Genomic DNA, 25,494 nt, shown 5'->3' on the forward strand with positions numbered 1-25,494 from the left:
ATACACGCTGCTTCATCATCTATGATTTCATTGTTATGTAGTTAGGCTTCTTCCTTAACTTCCTCCTCGTCCTTGGCTTCAAACTCTCCGTCGTCCTCGTCGTCCTCAGGAATGTCGTTCTCCTCGGCAGCCTTCTGGAAGTCAATCACCTTACCTCTGGTTCTACGACCACCGGTGATGATGTTGGACTCGTCGATCTCCAACAAGTCCTCTTCCTCGTCCTCGGCGTTTTCCTCCTCACCTTCAACTTCGCCTTCTACCTCCTTATCTTCCTCGTCTTCAGACTTGGCTTCCTCCTTTGGTGGCTCATCATCATAGTTTCTTCTTCTCTTCTTCTTCTTTTTGTCACCACCTTCGTGCTCTCTCTTCTTCTCGGTGGACTCACCAGCCTCAGTGGTCTCAGTAGGCTCAGTGGTAGCCTCAGTTTTTTCCACTTCGGTGGTTTCTGTGGACTCTGGCACTTCTGGAGCAGCAACCTGTTCAACAGGCTCAGCGACCTTCTCGGTGGTATCCACAACGGCTTGTTTCTCTTCTTCAGCCATGGCAATTGGGTGTATTTATGGAGATTCAAGTGTTACAATCTGCTTTTTTTCATGTTGCGAATCCGCTCCATTATATACCCCAGCAACCACACGTCCAGGAAACGCCCTTGTAAACAATGACATTCCAAGGGAAGGGGCTCTAGTTTTGTAGTATTTTGGATGGCTGAATTGGTGGATGATGAGGGAATAGAATTGCTAGGATTTGGGCAAATTTATGGGGAAAGTTCGGTGAATTTTGTACGATTAGGCGAAGAAAGCCACAACACTAACACATATGACGAGAAATACGGAAGGATATCAAATGTAAAGCTTTGAATAAACTTCTTGAATACTTCCCTAAGTTTATGACACGTCAGAGAGGAAAGATAGTGCCGTCTATGTGCCATGTCTAGTACTTGACAGCCATTTACTGCTACGAGGAACAAGATGCCCTGGACTCAACAGTGATACATTTGCATCCAATAGCGACAGCTGCTTCTACTTACAAGAGTTCAAAGATTCAATTTATCAAGGGTAAGGGCACTTCATTGATACTGTGGTGCCTCCAAAGGAGACCTGGTCTCTGTGTGAGTTTCGCACTATCGCTTCACATAACTCTTCTACATCATCTTCAACACTTAACTAGCTCTGCATGTCCTTCACCGTCAACAAGAATACAAAGTTAGCTGACCTTATACATTATCGTCTTAAGGTCACCACAATCGACGGTAGGTCGTTTGTGGGCCAGCTTCTAGCGTTTGACAAACACATGAACCTCGTTTTGGGGGACACTGAAGAAGCCAGAGTCACCAAGAAGCTGTACCAGGAGCTAGCCAAGAATAAGGTCGATGGCCAGGTAAAGGTGAATGAAGAGAAGAGGTTCCTAGGACTTATAGTTTTGAGAGGTGAGCAGGTTGTGGGTTTTACTATCCAGACGGGACCTACAGCAGACATGAAGAAAAGGTTCAACCAGCTCAAACAGGGCAAGGGTGTGTCTAGGCCCTTGAAAGTTCCAGTCAGTCAGAAACCTAAGCTTCAAGGTCCAGCAAAGAAGTAAGCTGAAGGCAAGGTGGTCGTGGTTACCCTCGGTACTTCGAGATGATTTTCACACAACAGCATAACTTGATGGTACCATGGCAGGTTTGTTCATTCAGAGCTGACAAGAAGCCAATGTATAATAGAAAAGACATCTACGATGTTTTCAGGCAAGCGGAAACTCTATATTCTGCGTGTACATTAATATAATGAAAAAAAGAGCTCAAGATCTAAACAGCGTAGCAGCATATGATCACATTAGGCTGCATTACAAGTAGTTCTGTTGAATGCTGCTGTTGTATCGCTTGCACAATATATATTGCTCAACACATGAGCTCCAAAACTCTCCCAAAAAAATGAAACTCCCTTGTTTAACAACAGTTGGAGTTGTTCTTGCTCTTCTTCTCCTGAGGTGCAGGGGTCAAGCTGATGGTTGGGCCACCGGAAGGCTTAACAGATGACATCTTTTCGTCGGTGTCCAACTGGTGTTTGCTGATCATCTCGTAAATGTTCTTCAACAACTGGTGGAAGGATAAGTCGACATTGTCGGAAGAAAGAGCAGAGGCCTCAGTGAACAAAAGACTGTTCTCAGTAGCAAAGCTCTTGGCCTCGTCGGTTGGAATAGCACGCAAGTGGTCCAAGTCCAGTTTGTTACCCACCAACTCAATCACAATGTTGGCATCGGCATGCTCCTTCAACTCCTTCAACCATCTGGACACAGACTCGTACGACTCCGTCTTGGAAATGTCATACACAATCAAAGCACCCACAGCGCCTCTGTAGTATGCGGATGTAATGGCACGGTATCTCTCCTGGCCAGCGGTGTCCCAAATCTGGGCCTTGACTCTCTTACCATCAATCTCCAACGTTCTCGTGGCGAATTCCACACCAATAGTAGAACGGGATTCTAAGTTGAATTCATCTCTGGTGAAACGCGATAACAAGTTACTCTTACCAACACCAGAGTCTCCGATCAAGACAATCTTGTATAGGTACTCGTAGTCGTAGGAGTAGTCGTCTGTGTTATCACTCATAATATATGGAAGGCAGGCTGTTTATCTGGGTAAATGTATGAAGAGCAGCTGAGAAGAATAGACTGTTCTTGATTTAAATGTGAACCAAAGGGGGTGACCGTGGTACTAATGAGTAGGGGAAAAGGGCTCACGAGGTAACTGTTTTTTGGTTTCTCACAGAAAACGACACCTACATAACGAACGACGAGAATCTCCAGCTCTGGCCAAAGCTGCACCCGTACCTCCGGCAACGTCAGTCAGCAATGAAGCCATTTTGCAAGGAAGAAGCATAATTTGGGGAGAAAGAAGGGTATTTAGGCATTGTGGATGTGAAAAGGGCATTTTTTCTGCTTAAAAAGAGGTAAATATGGTGTTTCTGGGAGTTGAATGGATGGTGGTTATTGGCTGCGAAACACGCTGTCTCAGCACGGTGCATAACGAAACATCAACAAAAAGGCCATCAAAAGGGACGTATTTACAGGGTAAAGCTTTGATGTGATGGTAATCTCATTTTATCTTTAATGTTGAAGAATACTAAGATTTCAACTTTCCTAAAAGCACCCTCTTTGTCCAGCCAACCAGAGACTTTGGGAAATGCCGAGCTGGTTTCAGCCTCATCACACACATGGTGTCACAATAACAAAATAAGCATTTGATATTAACTTTACACGTATCCAGCTTATGGTCTTTTATTATGGTACATTACAACATCTGATTACTCTCTGCCACGTCTGTTGTCGTCTCTGGCAGCTTTTCTTTCTAATTCATCCCAGTCTTCACCTTCACTTTCTTCGTCTTCTTCTTCACCACTGCCGCTTCCAGATCCGTCGGAAGAGTAGGCATCCTCGCTTCCTTCGTCACTGTCAACCTCTTCGTCCGATGGATCATCGTCACTGGCCTCGAATTCAGATTCCTCTTCCTCAGAGTCCTCTTCTTCACTTTCACCGTCACCGGTCAAGATACGCCAGCCTCCATCAGAGAAGAAACTGTATGGGTCCGATAAGACCTGCTTCATGATGGCACCCCAGTTCAAGTTCATTTGTCCCTCACTGTAAGGAATATCAACATCTGTTAACCAATGCTTGACATCCTCCAATACTTCCATTGGGATGGTATTTATGTGAACGACTGGCTTGTTGAAGTCCTTGAAGACGAAAACCAAATCGAAGTTCTTCAATCCGAACTGAACACGCTCCAAATGAGCGATTTCAATCTCTTCTAGAGTCACCACAAGGTATGGTGGGTCAATCAAAGAAACCAAACAGTCTCTGGTTGGCATACAGAAGACAGCAGATCTAAAAGGAACACCGGTGAAACCCAATTCTCTGAATGGAATATCCAAATCAAGCATACCATTGGAAGCATCACTGATCATCTCGGCGAAGTTCTTGAACTCTTTATCCAAAAGAGCCTTTCTTCTTCTCTCCTCTTGTTCTTGTTGCAATTCATCCTCATCACCGTATCTATACTTTCTCTTACGGCCTCCGGTTTCGTCAAATGCCATATCACTAGCTTCACGGTAGAATTGAATATCAAGGGTCTTTCTCTTACCAACCATGATAGGGCTCTTCAAGTGGCAGTGGATAATGACAATTAACTCATCTTTGCAAGGCTGGAAAAACAAGTGCTTGACGTTTGAGAACAAAACGTCAATCTTTTGGTCTGCCCTGAGTACAGACTGATATCTCAAACCGTTCTCGTGAATCTGCAACACACCACCAACCTTCTTAGTGTCAGGCGTTGGTCTCACAAAGACCTGCTCCAACTTCTTCATTCTGGAGCCCTTGAGTTCGATCAAGTTGCCCTGGGTAACAACATCGGCAAGCTGCTTCTTTTCAGCCTCCCTCTTGACACTATCCTTTTTCAAGTCCTGAATGGCCTTGTATACATCGACAATTCTTTGACGATCACGAGATCTGAAAGTGATAGATCTGACGAATTGGTTTTCAGGAGCATCCTCGTATGGCAATTCAGCTCTCTTACCGATATTACCACCAGCACCTGGAGAGTTGAAGTTCAATCTCAAGTAGGTGTGGTCACCTTCCTCATTTTGCGAACCGTTCTTGAACGAGTTGATATGGAATGGAACTGGTCTACCATTGATAGGGAGAATAATGGTATGGTTCTTGTAGTCGATGTGGATTTTCAAGTCTCTCACATTGCTAGGAATCTGGGACTCTCTGACATAAGATTCGTACTTCTTAAAGACAGGCTTCAAGTCAGCATTGTCATTGGCATCTGCCTGAGAGAATCTTGCAAGACCTTCTTGCTGTCTCTTTTCGTGCAACTTTCTTTGTGCTTCTTGACGGATTTTTTCAGCATTAACATCGTCTGCTGCTGCAGATTCGTGACGCAATTTGTTCTTCAAAATTCTTGACTGGTTTTCATTGACAGCAAGGTTCTTCTCGATATTCTGGTCTTTTTCGGACTTGATCTTCTTACCGTTTTCCTTCTTTGGCGCAACTGGCTTTTCTTCCTCATCCTTCAAGTTGAAAGTAATTTCTTTCTTAGCTTTTTGGTAGTTGGTCAAAACAAAAGATTGACCATCACCAACTCTCACAGTGTCTGTAAGAAGCAATGAGTAGTTCTTCAACTTGGGGTTGCTTGCCTTAGAATCAGTCAAGCCAGAGAAACCAACAGTCAAAGAGAAGACTTGACCATCAACCAATTTTCTTTCATTCTTGGCGTTCAACACCAAAGTAGAATCTCTGAATTCAAGACCAGTCAACCAACCAGCGTTCTTGGTAAGATGAGATGCCAATTCGGGTTTCTTGGACTCAACAAATTTCACGACACCGGCAAAAACATCCTTGGCCAAAACACCACTCCTCAACAACTTGCTGACCACATGTTCTTGCAATTCCAATAAAAGATCGTAGTTGTCAGACACTTCAGGAGATGGGTCAATCAAGTAAGTTCTGCCAATGTTGGAGCAGTAATTCTTGTACCTCAAACCGACAGAAGCAATGATGACACCGTCACCAACAAATCTCTTCTCAGAAGACAAGGCACTTGGCTTCAAGTCGTAGTCGCCACCGCTCTGAACAATTGGAGAATAACACCAATCAATCTGCTCAGCGTCGAAATCCTTATCGTTGTGCAACAACTTCTTGCCCAAGGCCAGTTTCGTGTACCATTTGGAGCTGTCAATTTTTCTATCAAGCTTGTCTGAGATGTCAACGTTCGTAGTCTTGACTTCCTCGTCCACGATGACCATCATGTCGTTAGTGAAAGAGTCCATCATCACCACTGAAGCCTTGGAGGCCAACTTAGTGGAGTTGAGCTCATCTGAGTCCTTAACTTCGACACTCTTAGACACCAAAAGAGCAGCATCAGTGAACTCGAGGTTTTCCAGTTTCAGAACTTCCTTCCATTCATCGATGAATTTGCCCTTGAATTGATCCTTGACAATAGTACCAACCTTCTTGCCATCGGTGGATGATTCCTTGAGATTTGCCACCAAGTCAGTGAACAACTTGCGGTTATGGTCTTGGTCCTTTGTTCTCGTCCAAACCTCCACATCACTGGAGTTGGCAGTAGGTTTGGTCTTCAAGTGACCCAAGTGTTTAGCTTTACCCTCAGAAGTAAGAATCACACACTTGTCTTGCGTAACGAAGATAGCAGTGTGAGCAAACTCGTAGCCCAAAGCCAAAGCTGAAGGATAGTCGATTTCTTGTAAGTAGACTCATCGTCTCTGGCACCCACAAGAAAGAGCAACGAAGAAATGGTATTGAATTCTTCGGAAGCCAACTTTGTCTGGAGAATCGACAACCTCTTATGGAAGGCAGTACCGTCGATTGACACTTCGGACATGGTTAAGGTGAGTTGAAGGTGGTCTCTATCAAAGTAGTTTTTTTCTAGTTGCACCGACACGTCTTGCCAGGTGCACGGGTGTGCTAGGGCCCATATGGATTACAGTGTATGGACCCTGAACAACAGAAGAAGTTTTGGTGAATAAGTAAAATAAAGAAAGCTGTTAAATTAACTACTATCCAAAATCTATGGATTCGTTAATTCGAAGTTTATGGCCTGTGGCCTGCGAGACATGGGACTAACATGTCTGAGACAAGGTCCTCGTTTCCCAACAGTAACCTTTGGTTAAATAGAGATATCTAACTGGGAATCATTAACGGTCCGCATTATTTCACTTCTTTATATGTTCACAATTTAGTTCTCGGTCCTTTTAGCTCATAATTATAGCTTCGTCTATACTTAAGTGGAGTTGAAATAATGGCTGCGAAAAACGCATTACCCTACAAAGAGAAGGCTCTACAGACCGCTACATGTGGAAGATGTGATAGAGGTATGAACAGTTATACATTGCTCAGTTATACACCTTGGGTCGTTTTTTTGTGATATTGACTGAACATGGTTAATCCAATACAGAAGGTAATATCAGCCGTTCTGCTGAACCTTTCACACACAAGTAACTCATATCATTAACCCAATAAGCAGAGAACACCTACAGCAACACGTCCGCTTCAAAAAACTGGTTAATATACGCATAAGTTTTCATCTCTTTAACTTTCACAATAAACTTCTTCTTCTAATGGTATTCTAGTATATGGCACCTAACAGATGGAGCACACATCTAGTGACTTCCAAACGCGCTTTCTACCTTCCACCACTACCACATTCACTGAACACTTCAAGCTCCCTAAAAGTACGTTCTACAATCTTAAACCACCAAAACAGCCCTTTTAAACCGACTTTCCCAATTTTCTTCCCAACCCACACTCTTCCCAGCCTTGCTGGTCTGTTCCACTCCCTTGTGCATTTTGCACCCACGCGCCCATCTTTTCGCACCCGCGTATCCAAACAAACCGTATCTACTGCAATCTCTTTACGTGAAGCAACCACATAACTTCTTTACATCCCCATGTTTAGACAGACAAAGAGAAGAACAGCGGGAAGAAGAAACTTCGAGGAAGTCTCGTCGTACGCTGAGTCTTCTAGGGCAGTGTACCCATCGAGATTATCGTTCTATGACTTACCTCCTTTGGAAGAGATCACCTTGGAGGAGTTTGAAAGTTGGGCTATTGATAGGTTGAAGATTTTGATTGAGATTGAATCGTGTTTGGCTAGATCTAAGCCTTTGAAGGATATTGAGACCGTGGTGAAACCGCTTTTGCTTAAGTTCTTGCCTTTGACTCCATCCCCTACATCGGGTTCAGATGCGCAGGTTATTGCTGAAAGAAAGAAGGACTACTACTCCCATTACACGTTGCGTCTTGTGTTTTGTCGTACCGAGGAGCTCAGAAAGAAGTTTTTAAAGAACGAGACTACTTTGTTTAAGATCAGATACAACATGCTTCAGCCAAAGGAGCAGTTGGAGTTTGCCAAGTTGTACAGTGATAAGTTGATGTGGGAGTATATTTCCAACGAGGAGAAGATTGAGAACTTGGACGCGTTGGTGGCCGCTTCTGGACCTGTCATTCGTACCATTTTGACTATTGACAATTCTGGAGATTCCAACTTCTCTATAACTGCCGAACAACTAAGGCATCACATTCGCAACAAGGAGAGTTTCATCAAGTTACCGTTTGAGAAGGTTCCTAACTTGGTCTCGCTGAGACAGGTTTACCTCCGCCGTGGTTATGCATACATTCCATCTACATTGCAAGTGAGCTTGCTCTCTGTTGTCTTTTCTGAACTGTTGAGCCAGTCGCTTCTCAAGACCTTCCAGGCGATCCCAAGACTTGAAGAGGATGACCGTTTGTTGCCTCTTCTCAATAACTTATCGCGTAATTTCGCCAGCATTCAATATGACAGTTTTGGTGACCCAGAGAAGGCTTCAGATATCAATGCTACGTCTGTTACCACGCCTCAGATATCCAAACACTATCCTCTCTGTGCTTCTCACCTTCAAAAGTCGTTGGTGGCCAACTCCCATTTGAAATACAATGCCAGACAACAGCTTGGATTGTTCCTTAAAGGTATTGGTCTTAATGTCGATGAGGCAATGAAGTTCTGGTCTTTCCAATTCACAAAGTCCTCCAAGATGAACATGGATACCTTTAACAAAGAATACAGATATAACGTCAGACATTCTTACGGTTTGGAAGGTGGTCGTATCAACTACAAGCCCTGGGACTGTGCTACGATTCTACTGAAGCCGAAGCCACAAAAGGGTGAATACCATGGTTGTCCATACCGTGACTTGCCTCTAGAACTGTTGGTAGACACGTTAGGTCAGATGGGTATTCTGGACCAGCATGACATCAATGGCATTGTCGAAGACGTGAACAAGAACGATTACACAGTTGCTTGCACGCGTGTTTTCGAAATCACACACAAGCAGCAGCTTCAAGGCCGTAATGAGAATCTTCACATCAACCATCCTAACTTGTACTTTGACAGGTCGAGACAGTTGGAGAGAAACGATGTCAAGACCGTGGGAGCTGCTAAGTAATTGTATCATAATCGTTTGCTTTAATATCAATAAATAAGTGCTGTATATGTATAAAAAGCCCGATGGCTTAAGTCTAGCTCAAGTCTATAGAGCTCCACATGTCTCTGAAGCCCCACCAGGAGGCTCCACTGCCGCAAACACCGACCCAGAATGGAGTCAAACAACCTTCGTAAAGCGACCAATGAACAACCAATGGAAGCTGGATGGCCTGCTTGAACACAGCCAAGCGCCAGTTTTTGTCCCACTTGGAGAATGGAGTTCTTCTGAAAAGTTCCAAAACCTCAATCACCAAGTAAGCACCCCACACTCTAGAACACCACACGTATGTAAGCATCGACCAGTAGGCGTTATCACCAGTTCCAACCCAGTTATGGTCAGTCAACCAACCAGCGTGCTCGAACAACTCAAGCACAAGACAGTTGATAGACTGTAAGAAGTTGACGATACGGTCAAACTTTGGAACTGGAGATGCAGGGTTCACCATGGATGCAAACTCGTCAATAATCCATGGCATGTATTTAATGGACTCGGTAAGACGGTTGAAAATTCTCACATCTGCGATATATGACGAAACGGCCTTCAAGTGAACAGCCAAGTTGGATTTGTAAGTGTCAGCCAGGGCAGCAGCAGCCTCCTTCTCCTTGACCGCCTGCTCAGTACTAAACTTGGTATTAAACCCCCTGTTGACCAATTTAAGCACATTGATCTTCTGCTGTTTGAGAAATTTCACGATCCGGGGCTTGTTGTTCAAAATGGAACTCAACAACAACGTGAAGTAGCAAATAAAGTACAAGTTGGCATTCACAGACGACGAAGTGCTCAACACCTTATCATTGATTTCCTGGTAGAACTTCCTGGAGAAGATGGACTTCTTGAGCAACCCGTTGAGTCGCAACAACAACGAAAGCGGAAGTGGGCTCTTGGCCTTAGTGATTCCGTGTGCCACATGCATCTCCATCTTTTAAGCTATGGGTTTAAAAAAAGACAAAACGGAAAAGAAGGGAAATAAATAGAAGAAGAGGAAGAAGGAGAAGAAAAAAAAAAAAAAAAAAAAAACAGCGAACTTGGCGGTCGATGCCTCTTAGTATTTCGTTAGCGCATTGAGGGTTATATGAAGAATAGATAACCGAGGTCTGTGCGCACACACAGTTTAGGTGACGACTTCCCTTTTTTTTTCCATTCCAGTGTACCTGGATGGGATGTTCCTCGCTCGGGCCGGAGTCACATTGTTCCCAGTTCCAGGAAAGAGTCAGGTAGGAGTCAACGAAGACGAAGCTGAACGTCTTTACTTTTCTCTTCTTAGCTTTTTCTTGACCACCCCCACAGTTAATACCTCGGACTTTCTTGCGGTTCATTGCAATGACGCAAAATACGTATCTTGACAGAGCGCCTGCATGGCCGCGAGAATCCGGGGAACATGAATGTGATATCAGCCCAATGAAGTAGGTTTGATTGGATGCTCATTACGAGAACCTAAGCGTGTTGCTTATTCTTTGGCTTTTTTTCCAAGCTTTGCCCGTGTGCTGTTTGGATGCAAACATTCTAATTTGCTTCTTTGCTGGAGGTTGATTCGTCAATGCCGCGGTGCTCGTAAGTGTGGATTTCCTTGGATCTGTAGGTTTCCAAGGCATCGTCGTCTGCTGAACCGACGGTTTCAAGAACAACTTCGTTGAGTTCTTCGACTTCGTCGGGCATTTGTGGGAGAATTAAGTTGAGAATCACGCCAAGAACGCCAGTCAAGGCAAATCCGGTTTCCATAAGTAACACTATGGCATCAAGGAAACCCTGTAAGGCACTGTTGTCGCCCAGGTAGGTAAACACGTAGCTGAACCAGTCAGGAACGAGGGTTGCTCCAAAGCCAGGGAGCAAAGACGCAGTGAGCAAAAACCTGTCTCTTCTTGTGAATTCGGTCGAGCAGATAATCTTCATTCCGCTAACAGCCACGGATGTAAAGAGGAATGAAGTCATGCCGCCCAAAACTGCCTTGGGAATCGATACAATGGCTGCAGCGAATTTGCTGAAAATTCCCATTAATAGAAGGAAAAAAACTGCCCAGTATCCGACGGTTTTGTTAGCACATTTTGTGATTGAAATTACACCGTTATTTTGGGCAAACACTGACATTGGCGTGACTGTCATGAGTCCAGCAAGGATACCATTAATACCATCGGCAAGCACACCGCCTTGAATTCTGGAATCGAAAAGCTCACCTTCAACTTCCAATCTGGAGACATCGCAAGTAGCTGTAATGTCACCAATGGCTTCCATAACGCATACAATGTATACCGCCAAGAAGGGCAACACTATAGGCCCGTAAAGCTTCAATGGGAAGGTATGCACCCATATGAAAGTGGCGGCTGGAGCTGCATTGATGTTTTCGTTAGAAAAGTAGCCACAAGCAGCAGCGACAATACATCCAACCAACAAGCCCACAATCACAGCACACGATTTCATAATTGGCGAACCAAACTTTTCAGCTGCAACGATAGTAACATAAACCAAGAAACCCAAACCGATGAATTCTGCTGAACCCCAAGGTAATGGTTTAGCTGTACCACAAGTATCACCAACGCAATCAGATCCACCAGCCCAGTCCTTGAATCCAGATTCAATCAAATGAACACCAATTAAGAGAACCACAGGGCCAGTCACAATTGGAGGAAAAATCTTATTCAAAATCTTAGACGGTGTGAAAGATAAAAGAACACTGATAAGGCCACAGATCGAGCCCGTTGCCAATAAATACCCATACCCAGTGATACATGGCTGTTTGACACCATCAATAGTTTCACAAATCCCACTATCGTACATCATAGGAAACGATTTCGTCACGATAGTAATGGTTGAGAAAGAAGTACCCACAACCGAAAGCAAACCGGTGCCCAAGTAGTAGTTTGTCTTCCACAAACGAAAACGAGTGATCTGGATGATCGATAGAAGCCCAGAAGTGATCAACGACGCCGATACCAAATACTCAGAATACGCAGGTGAAAGATTGGCTGTTGTTGCAATGATAAGTGGAGGAGTCACCACACCTGCAAGCATAGCTAACGAATGCTGGAGACCAAGAAGAAACCCTAGAAATAAAGGCATCTCCAGGTGAAGCCCAAAAAACGGCTGCGTCTTGGGCGTCTTATTCGTAAATGGTAAATCAGGAACAAACAAATAAGCATAATCATAGTCGCCAAAGAAGCCATCTCTGGTAGTGACCTTACGGTACACCTTCTTCCCCAAGCGCTTGATACCGTCCATAGTTAAGAGAGGAGTGATTTTTTTGGAAAAGTTAGAAGGAAATGCAAAAGGTTATTTCCAAACCCTTAAATGCCCCTCTAGTATAAGATAAGCATCAGGGCGGTTTCTACAAGTGTTAGTGCAAAAAAAAGTGAGTGCAGTCTGACGGCGATGGTCCAGCAGAATGAGTAAAAGCTTGCTCGGCGCACTTTTCGTTATCAAAGCTTTCCCAGCGACTCCCCGATTGCCGTATTGGGCCTGACACCTGACAAGGGAGCAAGCAAGAAATAATGGAATAAGCCACGGAGGGAGGGTTAAAAAGTAGGTTAATGAGAGCTCTCTGAATATCAATCTTCATAGTTTTTGATGCTTTAACTGTGGGTCTTCGTTACTTTGGTGATGCCTCGAGTGCACGTTCATTGGCTGCGAAAACCGATAAGATAAGCGCTGTGAATGAATGAATTTGCAACTGCTCGGTGATCTCCGTGCTGATAAGACCCTGGGGTTTTGAAGGGATGGTCAGAAAGGGAGAAATGGTTCGGATCTGGGATTTGGAGCGGAAATCGAGCAGTTGTGGTGTTTTCATGTGCTTGTAGTGCTTATCAGGTAGATGTGTTTAAGCGAGCAGCACCTCCCTTGGTTGATGGATTGTGGGCAGTTGTGGATGAAGGGAAGTTGATCCAGGGGATTCGTGGTGGAACATCGGATGGATTGTAGTGCCAATTGGCGGTTTTGGGCTGGATATCTCTGTTGGGGACCTTGGATGTGGACTTTCCAGGTAGACTTCCAGCTCTGGTGGTACCACCAATTAGGCGAGGATTGAAAGCAAAAAGCTCTTTCTAGTGGTAGTTAAATGCTCATTTAAACTTCTCTTTAGATCAATCGCCAGGCACTTTATGGTTATCTATCAAAAAAAAAAGGGAACCACCATATCTCAAACCACAACTGGTAACAGCAATGCTTCAACAAAGGTACCGCCAATTCAGTACTCCACCTGGCCACCAATCTTCAAATCAACCCACACAATTCATCAAGCATCTCTGTGCCCAAAGAACCTGTTCTTGCTCGAACAACCACCATCCAAACCGTATGCTTACAATGACCACCAATAAACTTTCGCTAAATATAGTTAAACTTTAACGGCCAATACAACCCATCAAAGCTAATCAAACACCATAAATAGCTCAACCACCCACGTTCCAACTCCTTTCATAACCTCAGATCAGAGACATGCATCACCTTTCTCACTTCCTTACATCTCCCACACAGCCATCCAGCTTCGCCCACCACCCACAAATGACCATCTACATATAAACCACACCCCTAACCCCTACTTAAGTCTACCCCCTTAAGAGCCAATTATAACCCACCCAGTCATCTAAATCTGTAGGAGTCTGTTCTGTCATGCTTCAAGTGGTCCAGCCGTAGAAACCCCTCTTAACAATGGGGCTTTCGCAGCCAACTTTTCACCCATAACTCTGACCCCATTGACCTTTAATGAAAAATTTTCCTACTCATCAACCCGTCAAAATGGAACCACGAAAACGCTACTGGCCCTTGTCTGTGTACATGTTGATGTCGTTGGCGTTGACTTTGTCGGTGGTGAAGACGCTCGATGTGATGGTGACTGATCATGCCAAACGGTACCATAAATGTACCCCGTGGTATTCACTATTTTTTCTTATCTTCACCGTTTACTCTGGGAATGTTGAGGTTGATAATAACCACCGCAAGCGTATGAGGTTAGAGGGACTCTTTCTTGTGGTCATATCGTGGTTGGATGTGGTGAATACCTGGTACCCTTCAGGCACAAGCTGGGTGAACGTGGGCAACCGTGTGGCAGCTATAGTAGCACACTCTTCAGCACTTGGAATGGCCATACATAAGTTTCAAGAAACAGGTTCGGCGTGGTGAGACCTGGAGAGGAAGTGGTTGTGGGGTGTGAGGCTGGCGATGGTTAATGCCAACGGGTCTAAATCGTGAAGCCGCTTGTCGAGTCAGTGAGGCTTTGAAATCTACTGATACATAGTTTCATGAGGAGGTGAAAATCAGTGCAAACCAAATTTATCCAGTTTCTTCGTTCAGTTTGAAATCAATTGGTGTCAATTTACTGGTCAGCCGTGTATGCCCAGGAAAGTCAGCTTGACACCAACTACGGCGACGATGCAGTTGAACTGAGCCCTGGCGACGCCCACCAACACGCCTAAAGCGCAACCCAAACACCCATAGTTAAGCTTTCTTCCTACCTTAACCTTCAATCCTAACTTTAACTCGTCCACCTTTCCTTATCTTCAGGTACTATCAGGCGGCATGTCAGAGTCCAGGGATCTTCTATTTCTAGAAGATATGACGTACCTCGCCTGCCTTCGCACCGCCACGGCCGCACGGTTCCCAACCACCACCAATCCAGTTATTATACTAAAGGAGTAAACGGAACAAACCATGGCTGATCCCGATCATCACGGCCAAAGGAAAAACACAAAGACACGGCCTTTGTGGCCGCCAAACAAAAGGTTTCACAATACGTTACAGGTGGCTAACACAAAACCCATCTTCACGCAAGGCCTTCTGGAATGTACATTCGCACGACAAGAAATACGTCAAAGTGATATACATTCACCGCTGGCACAGATCTTGAAACATACTGAATAGAACGAAGCAGAACAAAGTATGAAACAGGTGTTCCCCCACGAAGGCTGCGCCAGTATGGGCCCTGGCTACGGCGCTGTGCCAGATTGTTCACAGCGGCTAATCAGCAACACGACAGGGGAACGAGGGGCAGGCCAAGGAAGGGGGGTCCACTGGAGCCTTCCCAAATCTACTTGTTATTAAACATCCCCCACCTCTTCTGCCCCCATCTATTTATATCCCCCCAGCAAAGTCTATCCATCCAGTATGTGGATGTACGCCGTACTGGCAGATCTGGCCAAGCTTTGAAGTTTCGCAGCCATCCCACAATGTCTCGCGCGTTTGAGGTTTTTGGGGGAGAAAAAGTCACTAGACCTTTTGCCAATTGAGGGAGGTGAACTGTGGAAGGACTAAAAAAAAAAGAGAAAGCAAGCACTTTAATCCACATTCGACAAGAACCCTCAAAGGATTTCTGCCCCCAAAGCCTCGTAAGTCTAAAGTGTTTTGGCTTCGCTAGATCCCCGCAACATATGTTTTTTTTTTTTTTTGTTTTTTTGTTTTTCAGTTCCTGGGCTTTGCAGAATTGTATATGTTTTACTGGGTCTCATTGTTTTGCTTGTTTTGTACTCTTCATATTTTTTTTTTAGCCTCTCTCTCTTCTTTTTTTTTCCACTCCTTTGCCGATTCTTATCTGAACCTGCCCATACCACAACTTCTTCCTCTCCTGATTTTACATTGACACAAGTGCTTTTTTTTTTATCGTTTGCAAGCCATTTGCCTGTTTTTTTAACCCCTTAGCATTTCCTACACCGCCCTGGCATGTTCGTTAGTATCAGGAAGAGATCTATCCACGCTACCGTCGTGGTGAGCATGTTGGTGATGGTATCGCTTTGGCTTACGCTGAGTTCCATACCGAAGCTCCAGCATACCAATTACTTGGACCTGCTCCTGCTTTCGCTCTGGAAGAGCTCCACGTTCGATACAGATACCAACCTGGCGTTCAACAAGAAGGTTACGGATCTCGTGCATCAGCGGCAAAAGAACGATCTTGAGCATGCCTTCTGGAAGATCCAAACCACGCTTTCCAAGGACCAGACAGATCTTGAAATCCCGCTGTACTTCTTTGAGAGTGACATTGGCCGTCTAGATGTCCAGCCGTTCGACCCTCGCTTTACCTTGGCCTTTTATTACTACTACATGCGTGTCCACGCTCCCAACTCGCCCAATGGCGTTCAGGCCCCTTTCCATTGGGCTGACTGGATGGATATGACGGTTCTTGACGAGTTTATCTTTGCCGAGAATAAGACGTCGTGTGACTTTTTGGACCAGCGTGAAACCGAAGAGGTCGAGGCAAAGAAACATAATAAACCAAGCAAGAAAGAGGCTCTAGATCCCGCTGAATTCTGTGTCATTGACGCTGAGCTCCCTTTCCAACACAATGATGGTAACAGGCTAAGAATGGGCTTCAACGTGAAGAACTACCCCGGCAGAATGACCCCGGAGATGGCCATGATTGCCGGAAGATCTTACATGTATACTCATGCTCCTCCTCCTGCCAGTATCATCTTCATGACCGATAATGGCTCGTACAATATGACAACGGGAGTAAAGCAGAAGCTTCTTCATAACGGTATTGTCGAAGACTACCTCAGACATGGCAAGACTACAATTAACACTGTGGAACAGTTCAAACTTTTGAATAAAAAGGTGCCTAGTTTCACTGATAGAGTGATAAGTGACTACCAGGTCAACTTAGAGCACAAAGACTTTGTCCTGGCGCCGCTCCAGATTATTAAAGATTTCCAAGATTTAAGTGTTTCCAGACCACTCACAAGAATGGAAATGAACTACCTTTCTTCGGTGAAAACTTCCGTCGCCAACCAAAATAGCCCTCCAAAGTACTTTCAGGAAGCCCGTATTTTCAATACTGTTATCGGTGACCACTATGATTGGAGATTTTTTGGTGGTGTCAAGATCAATACCGAGGAACAAGAACTTACCTTGCACAGAATGGTGAGGACCTGGTTGTCCTTCTGTCGTAAACAGGGTATCACTACCTGGATGGCGCATGGTTCGCTTCTTTCCTGGTACTGGAATGGTATCGGATTTCCTTGGGATAACGACATTGATGTGCAAATGCCACTTCTGGATTTACATAAGCTTGGCCGTTATTTCAACCAATCGCTCGTGGTGGAAGATGGTAAGGATGGATTCGGTCGTTACTTCATTGACTGTACATCTTCCATTACCGTTAGAGATCACAGCAACGGTAAGAATAACATTGACGCTAGATTCATTGATGTTGATTCTGGTCTTTACATTGATATTACGGCTTTGGCTGTGAGTGGTGATGCCACACCTGAAAGATACCTCGAAGGTATGCCTGGAGAGGTCAAGAAGGAATCCAACAAGTACAATGTCAACGACCAACTTCAAACTTACAACTGCAGAAACAAGCATTTCCTGAGTCTCGCTGAGATCTCGCCTTTGATCAAATCATTTGTTGAAGGTAAGGTTGCCTACATCCCAAAACGTTACTCTGACATCCTTACGGCAGAGTATAACAAGAAGGGACTTCTTGACAAGTTTTTCAGTCGTCGACTTTTCATGCCTCAACTAAGACTTTGGCTTCATCAAGATGACTTGCGCTTCTTCTTGAGAGCTAGGGAACAATGGAACAGGTACTATGGTGCCAAGTCTTCTGAAGCACTGGTCGGACTCACGAAGCCTAACATTCAAGGAGATCTTAGTACCAAGGAAGTAACTACTTTACTTGAGTTGGGCGAAAAAGATCTCATGGATCTTTTACTCAATGACGAGATTCTCATGAGCTACGCCGTGCTGAGAGATATGACAGCTTTCCATGAAAGTGAAATCATGAGGCTCCTTTTTGGCAAGAGCACGCAACCTCTTGTTATAAAGGCTAAGGAGTTTCCACCTTTGAAGTATGAACCTTTCTTGCATCGTGAGCTTCTGGAATACATAACATACGAAGGCGAAGTTGACAGATACATCAAGTTAAATGAGAAACACGTCGTGAATGCCAAGGACCATAAGGAGAGGAGTCCGGATGGAACTGAAGAGAAGTTGAAAAAAATCACTACAGGTGACAAGAATAGCGAGCCGGACTCTAAACCTAAAGACACCAGTGGGGAATCAAAGGAAAATAACCCGTCGAAGCCTGAGGAGAAGGCAGAAACCAAAGCAGAAACCAAAGCAGAGGTGAAGTCTGAAGATGATTCAAAGAAATCTGACGCCGAAGCACAGAAGAACGCTGAGCAGGAAAAGGCAAACGAAAAGCCTAAGGAGACTCCAAAAGATGAACCTAAAGAAGAGGTTCTGACATAGCTTGAGAAGCTAGCACATTGAAATCCTGGAGATTTCTGCAACTGACTAATATTACATTTGAAGCACATTACGCGCTTCATCTTTGCATGAGAAGACACTTTTCTCCTGTTTGCATGATAGTTTTTAAGATCACATAGTATCAAAATTAATTTAATCATACTCTGAAATTAAAATAGTATAAAATGGAAATAATAAAACAGATAGGAAGCAACCTATGGTACATATACAGACATTACAGTGATTTGTTTACTGTTTTTCATCGAGTTGTCTTCTCAAAGAGTCAATCTCACGGTAAGCTCTCTCCAACTCAGCCTTCAACTTCTCATTCGAAGCATTCAACTCGCTAACAGCTTGCTCGGTCAACAACTTCTCCAAAGTCCACTTCTCGATGTTGTTGTTCTCATTCTCCTTCAAACGCTTAATGAACTCCACGGCTCTTTGCAAGATTTGAGCCTTGTTTGTATCAGGAGTAGGAATCAAAGCAGCCAAGTCTTTAATACCCGCGTTGATCAGATCTCTTCTTCTTCTTTCAACTTCCTTATGGTTCTCGCGTCTAACACGGTGCCATTCGTCAGAACCATGAGGAGGCTTACTGTTGTTTGGAGGAGGCAATGTCGTTGGCTGCAACATCGTCAGGTCAGGTCTATGGTGTTGCTGGACAGCGGCAGCGTGAACCAGGGAGCCGTAGGCATTATCGTACATCCTATGATGCAAGGCATGCAGCTGCTGTTGTTGCTGCTGTTGCTGCTGTTGTTGTTGTTGGTGATGATGGCTGTGCTGGTGAGATTGCTGCTGATGGCTCAAAGCAGCAGCGGCAGCATTGGCAGGGTCAGCTTCAGAAACCAAAGAGGCTGCTGCTGCAACTGCAGCTTCCTCATCCTTAACATCATTCTGGTCCTGGTTGCCCGAACTCGTGTAGGAGGACTGGTCGCCCAACAACTCGGAGTCAATGGCGATATCCTCCTTTTTACCGTTGTCAAGCTTGACCTTTTTGTTGCCGTCAACGTAAGAATTGGAACCTTCCCGTTTGTTTACCATGATGTTCACGTGGACAAGCACCTAGTGGAAGGGTTTGTTGTGATTACCCCTGAGCGGCAGAAGTGGCGAAAAAGCGCTAGGCAAGGGGGTTGAACTCAATGAATTCAAGTAACAGACTAATAGAGGAATTAGACTGCTGGAGACTTTTGGAAGAATGGCTGCAAGTTTTCGAAACTGTTTGACAGACCGGAGGGTGTTTATCGGAACGTGATTATCACAACGTGATTAAAGACTGAGAAACAAAAAAACAGTTGTTGTCACGAGTTTTGCTTCACATGGATTTCAGGTGATGGGTGTTACCCGCCCGTCGCGAAATGCCCCCATTGGTTTTCGCAGCCATCCATCCCTCTCCCTACCTTCTGAGGAGGCAGTGGACTGGTCAAAGCCATCGTCTAACTTAATTTCTCTCTAGCAACTCAATTTGTCATCTTCATAAACCCAAATCTCCTAATTGTAAATCTCACCGTGTTTAGACAACCGGCGCACCGTAAACACCCATGATATGCGCTTACACCATGTAGCATCATGACCACAGAAATCAGGCAGCCCTATCGTCTCTGAAACATGCAATTACAGCACCTACAAACCCACGTTTAAGCGAATACCTCACGGAAGACCGATTTAATGCTGACAAATACTTTTGTCAAACGATAGATTCTTTAGATAAAAAAAAGAAAGACGGTTGCCTAACTGAATCACCCAAACCACCATTCAACACAACCACAGCACAACCTTAATTTCTCCCTTAATTAGCCAAATCGGCTTCTGACCCTCGTTTGCTCTTCTCCCTTGGCTTTCCCATTCTTCTATGCCCCCTTCTCCTTCTATTTCTTTTTTTGGCGCCTTTCCAGCCTATGGGCATCATCTGAGGCACCTTGCAGAATTTCTGTTTTCTCTCGCACATTGACAAAAAACCTCCACGCCCATAGTAATAATATTTCAAGGGTCTGGCGTCTTTCTTTGTTCAACTGCAGAATGGCTGCAACATGGCCTGACTAGTGAAATTAGGTTCCCGATTTCACCTTTCAGTGTGTCCCCTCGTTTTTCAAAATTACATGATGCCCTGTTACTCTGCTACTTGCCTTGCCACTATCTTGTCTGCGTTGTCGGCAATTGTGGAACACAGTTACTGGTCCTGTCGGTATTGTATGACCGAACGGTATAAGCGCATAGGCTGGGAACACTCAATGTGAGCATGCGCCTACGCCGACCTCGAACGTTGCAACCCACACACCTTATGCGCCTAGGCAAGCCATCGTCACACCACCACATTCACCTACACCCCGAACCCCTCCGAAGGGGAAAAGTATAAGTAGACGGGTGTTTTCGTAGGAAATCTTCTTTTCTCATCATCACTTAATCACAAATCATCAATTAATCATGTCTGAAATCACTTTGGGTAGATATCTTTTCGAAAGATTGAACCAGCTTTCTGTCCAGACCATCTTTGGTCTCCCTGGCGACTTTAACTTGAATCTCTTGGATAAGATTTATGAAGTCGACGGAATGAGATGGGCCGGTAACGCCAACGAGTTGAACGCCGCCTATGCTGCCGACGGTTACTCCAGAGTCAAGGGTCTTGCCTGTCTTGTCACCACCTTCGGTGTCGGTGAATTGTCTGCTTTGAACGGTGTCGGTGGTGCTTACGCCGAACACGTTGGTTTATTGCACGTTGTTGGTGTGCCTTCGATCTCTTCCCAGGCCAAGCAATTGTTGTTGCACCACACTTTGGGTAACGGTGACTTCACTGTGTTCCACAGAATGTCCAACAACATCTCTCAGACCACTGCTTTCCTTTCTGACATCAATTCCGCTCCTGGCGAGATTGACAGATGTATCAGAGAGGCTTGGGTCCACCAGAGACCTGTTTACGTTGGTTTGCCAGCCAACTTGGTTGACTTGACTGTCCCAGCTTCTTTGTTGGACACTCCAATTGACTTGTCCTTGAAGAAGAACGACCCAGATGCTCAGGGCGAGGTCATTGAGACCGTTTTGGACTTGGTCGACAAGGCCAAGAACCCAGTCATCTTGGTTGACGCTTGTGCCTCTAGACACAGCTGCAGAGAGGAAGTGTCTCGTTTGGTTGACTCCACCAACTTCCCTGTGTTTGTCACTCCAATGGGTAAGTCTGCTGTGAACGAGTCTCACCCAAGATTCGGTGGTGTCTACGTTGGTTCTCTTTCTGAGCCTGAGGTAAAGGAGGCTGTCGAGTCTGCTGACTTGGTTCTTTCCATCGGTGCCTTGTTGTCTGACTTCAACACCGGTCACTTCTCCTACTCCTACAAGACCAAGAACATTGTTGAGTTCCACTCTGACTACACTAAGATCAGACAGGCCACCTTCCCTGGTGTCCAGATGAAGGAGGCTCTTAACGAGTTGTTGGCCCAGATTCCATCTCACGTTTCTGGCTACAAGGCTGCTCCAGTTCCTCACAGAAGAGCTGTGGAGAGTCCAGGTGCCAAGGATGCCATTTCTCAAGAATGGTTGTGGTCCAGATTGTCTTCCTGGTTCAGAGAAGGTGACATTGTCATCACTGAGACAGGTACTTCTGCCTTTGGTATTGTCCAGTCTTACTTCCCAGACAAGTGTATTGGTATCTCCCAGGTCTTGTGGGGTTCCATTGGTTTCACCGTTGGTGCCACCTTGGGTGCTGTTATGGCTGCCCAGGAGATTGACCCTAAGAAGAGAGTCATCTTGTTTGTCGGTGACGGTTCTTTGCAGTTGACCGTCCAGGAAATCTCCACCATGGTCAAGTGGGAGACCACTCCATACTTGTTCGTCTTGAACAACGAGGGTTACACCATTGAGAGATTGATCCACGGTGAGACTGCCACTTACAACGACATCCAGCCATGGGACAACTTGGGTCTCTTGCCATTGTTCAAGGCTCGTAACTACGAGACCAACCGTGTCAGCACTGTTGGTGAGATTGAAGGTTTGTTCACTGACGCTGCTTTCAACGAGAACTCCAAGATCAGAATGATCGAGGTTATGTTGCCAAGAATGGACGCTCCTCAGAACTTGGTGAAGCAGGCTGAGTACTCTTCGAAGACCAACTCTGAGAACTAAAAAAAGACTTAATGAACTAGTTGTTTAATGGAATCGGTTATAGATTTAATGGAATATGAATTTTAAATAAGACATGTCATTGTAGGGTCTACAGGCCATTTGCAGCCATTACAATGCCCATCCCAACTGCTGTCTTTTTATGGGTTTGGGTTGAGCCTTTTATGACATCTTGCTCTCCTAAAACGCACTTTACCAATTTAAACAAATCTGTATATTTTTAAAAGATTTTCCGTATTTGCCACACTAGTTTACTTTACTGCAGATTTCTATTCGGAGGCCGAACTCGCAGACTGTATACGAAAGTATGAAATATTGTTCTGTCTAGTTAAAAATGAAGATTTCTTCACCTTTCTTGTCATTTTTTTTCTCCTATAGTAAACCACCTTCCCCATCGAGATAATTGTGGTTCCAAAAATTTGCATCTTCCGCAATACCCAATTTATCACCCTTCAGGTACCCCAAGGCTAGTGAGGTTTCGCACCCATCTGCAATCGCGAATCCGGCTGCCGGCTGTCGGTACATACTAGGCCCGAAGAGCAGACCTGTTTCAATACTTACACTTATGCTTCTTTCTTTGCTCAGGTTTAGGCTGCCAGGAGTTGTCCAGGCGTCCAGGCAATTGGCCAGGACGTCATTGGCTAATCTGCGCCCGCAGGTTTCGTTTACCAGACCGTTATCTCGAGGATCCACAGTGGCAGTGAAATCCAGGTTGGGCCACATTTGCTCCAGAGGGTTCCACACATCGAAAAGATTATCTGAGAATGGTAAGAAGGACTCTTCGACATACTTGTTCGGCCGCCAAATCTCTACTTCGCAATTTAAAATGCTTAGATCGCTATTGGTGACAATTTGGCCGAAGAACAAACCTAGCTTCAAGGTGAGAGTGGTTATTGCTCTTCTGCTATTGGTTGGTTCTAAGCTTTTGAATGTCCAGGTTCCATTCCTTTTCAAGTCGATTATTGACGAGATGAACGTCGATTGGTCAGAGCAATTGGGTACGCTAGGCACGGTGATGGGTACCATGATTATTGCTTACGGTGGTGCTAGGTTCGGTGCTGTGTTATTTGGTGAGCTCAGAAACGCTATCTTTGCTTCAGTGGCGCAGCTGGCTATTAAAAGAGTGGCTAACAATACTTTTAAGCACTTGCTTGATATGGACTTGCAGTTCCACCTTTCTAGGCAGACGGGTGGTCTCACACGAGCCATTGATCGAGGGACCAAAGGTATCAGTTATGTGCTCAGTGCAATGGTGTTCCACATTATTCCAATCGGTTTTGAAATCAGTGTTGTTTGTGGTATTTTAACTTATAACTATGGTCTTTCCTTTGCCGCTGTGACATTGATGACAATGATTGGATACTCTGTTTTCACCATCAGAACCACTGCTTGGAGAACTGGTTTTAGGCGTCAAGCTAACAACGCCGATAACCAAGCTGCATCCGTTGCATTGGACTCATTGATCAACTATGAGTCAGTCAAGTACTTTAACAACGAGGCGCACCAATGTGCCAAGTACGACAAGTCCTTGACAAGCTACCAAAATGCATCCATCAAGGTCGCCACTTCTTTGGCATTCTTGAACGCTGGACAGAATTTGATTTTCACACTGGCGCTCACTGCTATGATGTATATGGGTTGTCAAGGTGTGGCCACAGGTGCTCTTAGTGTTGGTGATTTGGTCTTGATTAACCAGCTTGTCTTCCAGTTATCTGTACCACTTAATTTCTTGGGTTCAGTTTACAGAGAACTCAAGCAATCGTTATTGGACATGGAAAACCTTTTCCAATTGCAGAATTACGATATTAAGGTACAGAATAAGCCTGGTGCAGACAACCTCACATTAAACCCAATCCGTCCGGGTGAAATACGCTTTGAGAATGTTACCTTCGGATACCATCCTGACAGACCGATTTTGAAAAATGCTTCCTTTGTCATTCCACCCGGTCAAAAAGTCGCTATCGTCGGTCCATCTGGATCGGGAAAATCCACTGTTCTCAAGCTTGTATTTAGATTCTATGACGTGGATTCTGGAAGAATTCTTATCGATGGCCAAGACATTTCTAAAGTCGATCTTGAATCTTTAAGACGTTCTGTTGGTGTTGTCCCGCAAGAAACGCCATTATTCAATGATACAATAATGGAGAATATTCGATATGGTCGACTTGACGCTCATAACGATGAGATCATGTCGGCTGTATCCAAGGTGAGGCTTGATGCACTTATTAAGGAGCTTCCAGATGGAATGGATACAATTGTCGGAGAGCGAGGATTGATGATTTCTGGCGGTGAAAAGCAAAGACTTGCCATTGCCAGGCTTCTTTTGAAGCGCGCTCCAATTACATTCTTCGACGAGGCTACAAGTGCTCTTGATACTCATACCGAGCAGGCATTGCTTAGGACTTTGAGAAGCGTGTTTATTGAGGGGCGCTCAACAAATGTCTCCATTGCACACCGTCTTCGTACCATTGCAGACAGTGACAAGATTATTGTGTTGAACAAGGGTGCTGTTCAAGAAGAAGGAACACACCAGAGCTTGCTTAACCAGTCAGACTCGCTCTACGGAGAACTCTGGAACATTCAAGAGAACCTCGACTTGGAGGAAGAGTTGAAGAGAAGAGATGAAGAAGAAGAGGAAGAAAGACAGAAGAAGCAACGCGGGATCTCCGAGACAAAGTCGCCTAAAAACGCATAAGGTGGCGATGGTCTAGATGAAGAAATTCCAGGCTTAAGTAAATAGAGAAACGCAGACTATCAGGATCATTCTAACCCTATATGGCGACGACTTTATGCAGTTGGCAACAGGAGGAATGAATCGAGATAGTCTCTTTCCGTAATAGATACTGTAAAACCTTAAACCCCAGACGCTTCGTAATCAAAGGCCCTTCCCCTTCAAGTCCATGTCAAGACATATGGAGATGGGCATGCCTTTTTGCAACAATGCGTGAATCTCGGTTAGGCCCGCCGAGTCATGGCTGAATGCCCGGTAGGTGCCATTGTCATATGTTGGAATTGTACAATGAATCTCAGGAGACAGGCGACAGGCGAATTCGGGGTTACCCCAGGGAGAATGGGCTAAGTTAACTGGATGGTTCAAGCGGCACTCGCCGTATTCCGACGTTTGGGGAAATCGACTGGTGAAGGTCGCCTGGTCCATTGGCTGCAAAATATACGCAACGTGATTTTTCCGCAACCACCCATC

At 45.0% G+C, this 25,494-nt stretch overlaps 11 protein-coding genes across 11 annotated transcripts; 5 read left to right on the forward strand and 6 right to left on the reverse strand. All coding sequences in view use genetic code 12, as the record gives it.

The window, feature by feature from the left end:
* Window positions 1-41: 41 nt before the first annotated feature.
* CXQ85_002701 (uncharacterized protein) lies at window positions 42-542 on the reverse strand (the record flags this gene model as incomplete). The annotated part of the gene is made up of 1 exon (XM_025486366.1): window positions 42-542. The coding sequence occupies one exon, from the start codon at window positions 540-542 to the stop codon at window positions 42-44; it is 501 nt and encodes a 166-aa protein (XP_025343916.1).
* A 631-nt stretch (window positions 543-1,173) lies between these two features.
* Window positions 1,174-1,578, forward strand: CXQ85_002702 (mRNA splicing protein; the record flags this gene model as incomplete). Its single annotated transcript, XM_025486367.1, has 1 exon — window positions 1,174-1,578. The coding sequence occupies one exon, from the start codon at window positions 1,174-1,176 to the stop codon at window positions 1,576-1,578; it is 405 nt and encodes a 134-aa protein (XP_025343917.1).
* A 349-nt stretch (window positions 1,579-1,927) lies between these two features.
* Window positions 1,928-2,590, reverse strand: YPT31 (Rab family GTPase; the record flags this gene model as incomplete). The annotated part of the gene is made up of 1 exon (XM_025486368.1): window positions 1,928-2,590. The coding sequence occupies one exon, from the start codon at window positions 2,588-2,590 to the stop codon at window positions 1,928-1,930; it is 663 nt and encodes a 220-aa protein (XP_025343918.1).
* A 694-nt stretch (window positions 2,591-3,284) lies between these two features.
* Window positions 3,285-6,382, reverse strand: CDC68 (chromatin-remodeling protein; the record flags this gene model as incomplete). Its single annotated transcript, XM_025486369.1, has 2 exons — window positions 3,285-6,241; window positions 6,271-6,382. The coding sequence occupies 2 exons, from the start codon at window positions 6,380-6,382 to the stop codon at window positions 3,285-3,287; spliced, it is 3,069 nt and encodes a 1,022-aa protein (XP_025343919.1).
* Window positions 6,383-7,448: 1,066 nt separating this feature from the next.
* PRI2 (DNA primase subunit) lies at window positions 7,449-8,981 on the forward strand (the record flags this gene model as incomplete). Its single annotated transcript, XM_025486370.1, has 1 exon — window positions 7,449-8,981. One exon carries the CDS (start codon window positions 7,449-7,451, stop codon window positions 8,979-8,981), a length of 1,533 nt encoding a protein of 510 aa, XP_025343920.1.
* Window positions 8,982-9,054: 73 nt separating this feature from the next.
* Window positions 9,055-9,939, reverse strand: CSO99 (Cso99p; the record flags this gene model as incomplete). Its single annotated transcript, XM_025486371.1, has 1 exon — window positions 9,055-9,939. The coding sequence occupies one exon, from the start codon at window positions 9,937-9,939 to the stop codon at window positions 9,055-9,057; it is 885 nt and encodes a 294-aa protein (XP_025343921.1).
* Window positions 9,940-10,523: 584 nt separating this feature from the next.
* Window positions 10,524-12,233, reverse strand: XUT1 (Xut1p; the record flags this gene model as incomplete). The annotated part of the gene is made up of 1 exon (XM_025486372.1): window positions 10,524-12,233. One exon carries the CDS (start codon window positions 12,231-12,233, stop codon window positions 10,524-10,526), a length of 1,710 nt encoding a protein of 569 aa, XP_025343922.1.
* Window positions 12,234-15,659: 3,426 nt separating this feature from the next.
* Window positions 15,660-18,188, forward strand: MNN4 (Mnn4p; the record flags this gene model as incomplete). Its single annotated transcript, XM_025486373.1, has 1 exon — window positions 15,660-18,188. The coding sequence occupies one exon, from the start codon at window positions 15,660-15,662 to the stop codon at window positions 18,186-18,188; it is 2,529 nt and encodes an 842-aa protein (XP_025343923.1).
* Window positions 18,189-18,434: 246 nt separating this feature from the next.
* On the reverse strand, window positions 18,435-19,226 carry CBF1 (Cbf1p; the record flags this gene model as incomplete). Its single annotated transcript, XM_025486374.1, has 1 exon — window positions 18,435-19,226. One exon carries the CDS (start codon window positions 19,224-19,226, stop codon window positions 18,435-18,437), a length of 792 nt encoding a protein of 263 aa, XP_025343924.1.
* A 1,380-nt stretch (window positions 19,227-20,606) lies between these two features.
* Window positions 20,607-22,295, forward strand: PDC11 (indolepyruvate decarboxylase 1; the record flags this gene model as incomplete). Its single annotated transcript, XM_025486375.1, has 1 exon — window positions 20,607-22,295. One exon carries the CDS (start codon window positions 20,607-20,609, stop codon window positions 22,293-22,295), a length of 1,689 nt encoding a protein of 562 aa, XP_025343925.1.
* Window positions 22,296-22,857: 562 nt separating this feature from the next.
* CXQ85_002711 (ABCB family ABC transporter ATP-binding protein/permease) lies at window positions 22,858-24,987 on the forward strand (the record flags this gene model as incomplete). The annotated part of the gene is made up of 1 exon (XM_025486376.1): window positions 22,858-24,987. The coding sequence occupies one exon, from the start codon at window positions 22,858-22,860 to the stop codon at window positions 24,985-24,987; it is 2,130 nt and encodes a 709-aa protein (XP_025343926.1).
* Window positions 24,988-25,494: the final 507 nt, after the last annotated feature.

Source organism: Candidozyma haemuli (genome assembly GCF_002926055.2).
Source record: "Candidozyma haemuli strain B11899 chromosome Unknown D_2014730914, whole genome shotgun sequence".
Classification (NCBI taxonomy): domain Eukaryota; kingdom Fungi; phylum Ascomycota; class Pichiomycetes; order Serinales; family Metschnikowiaceae; genus Candidozyma; species Candidozyma haemuli.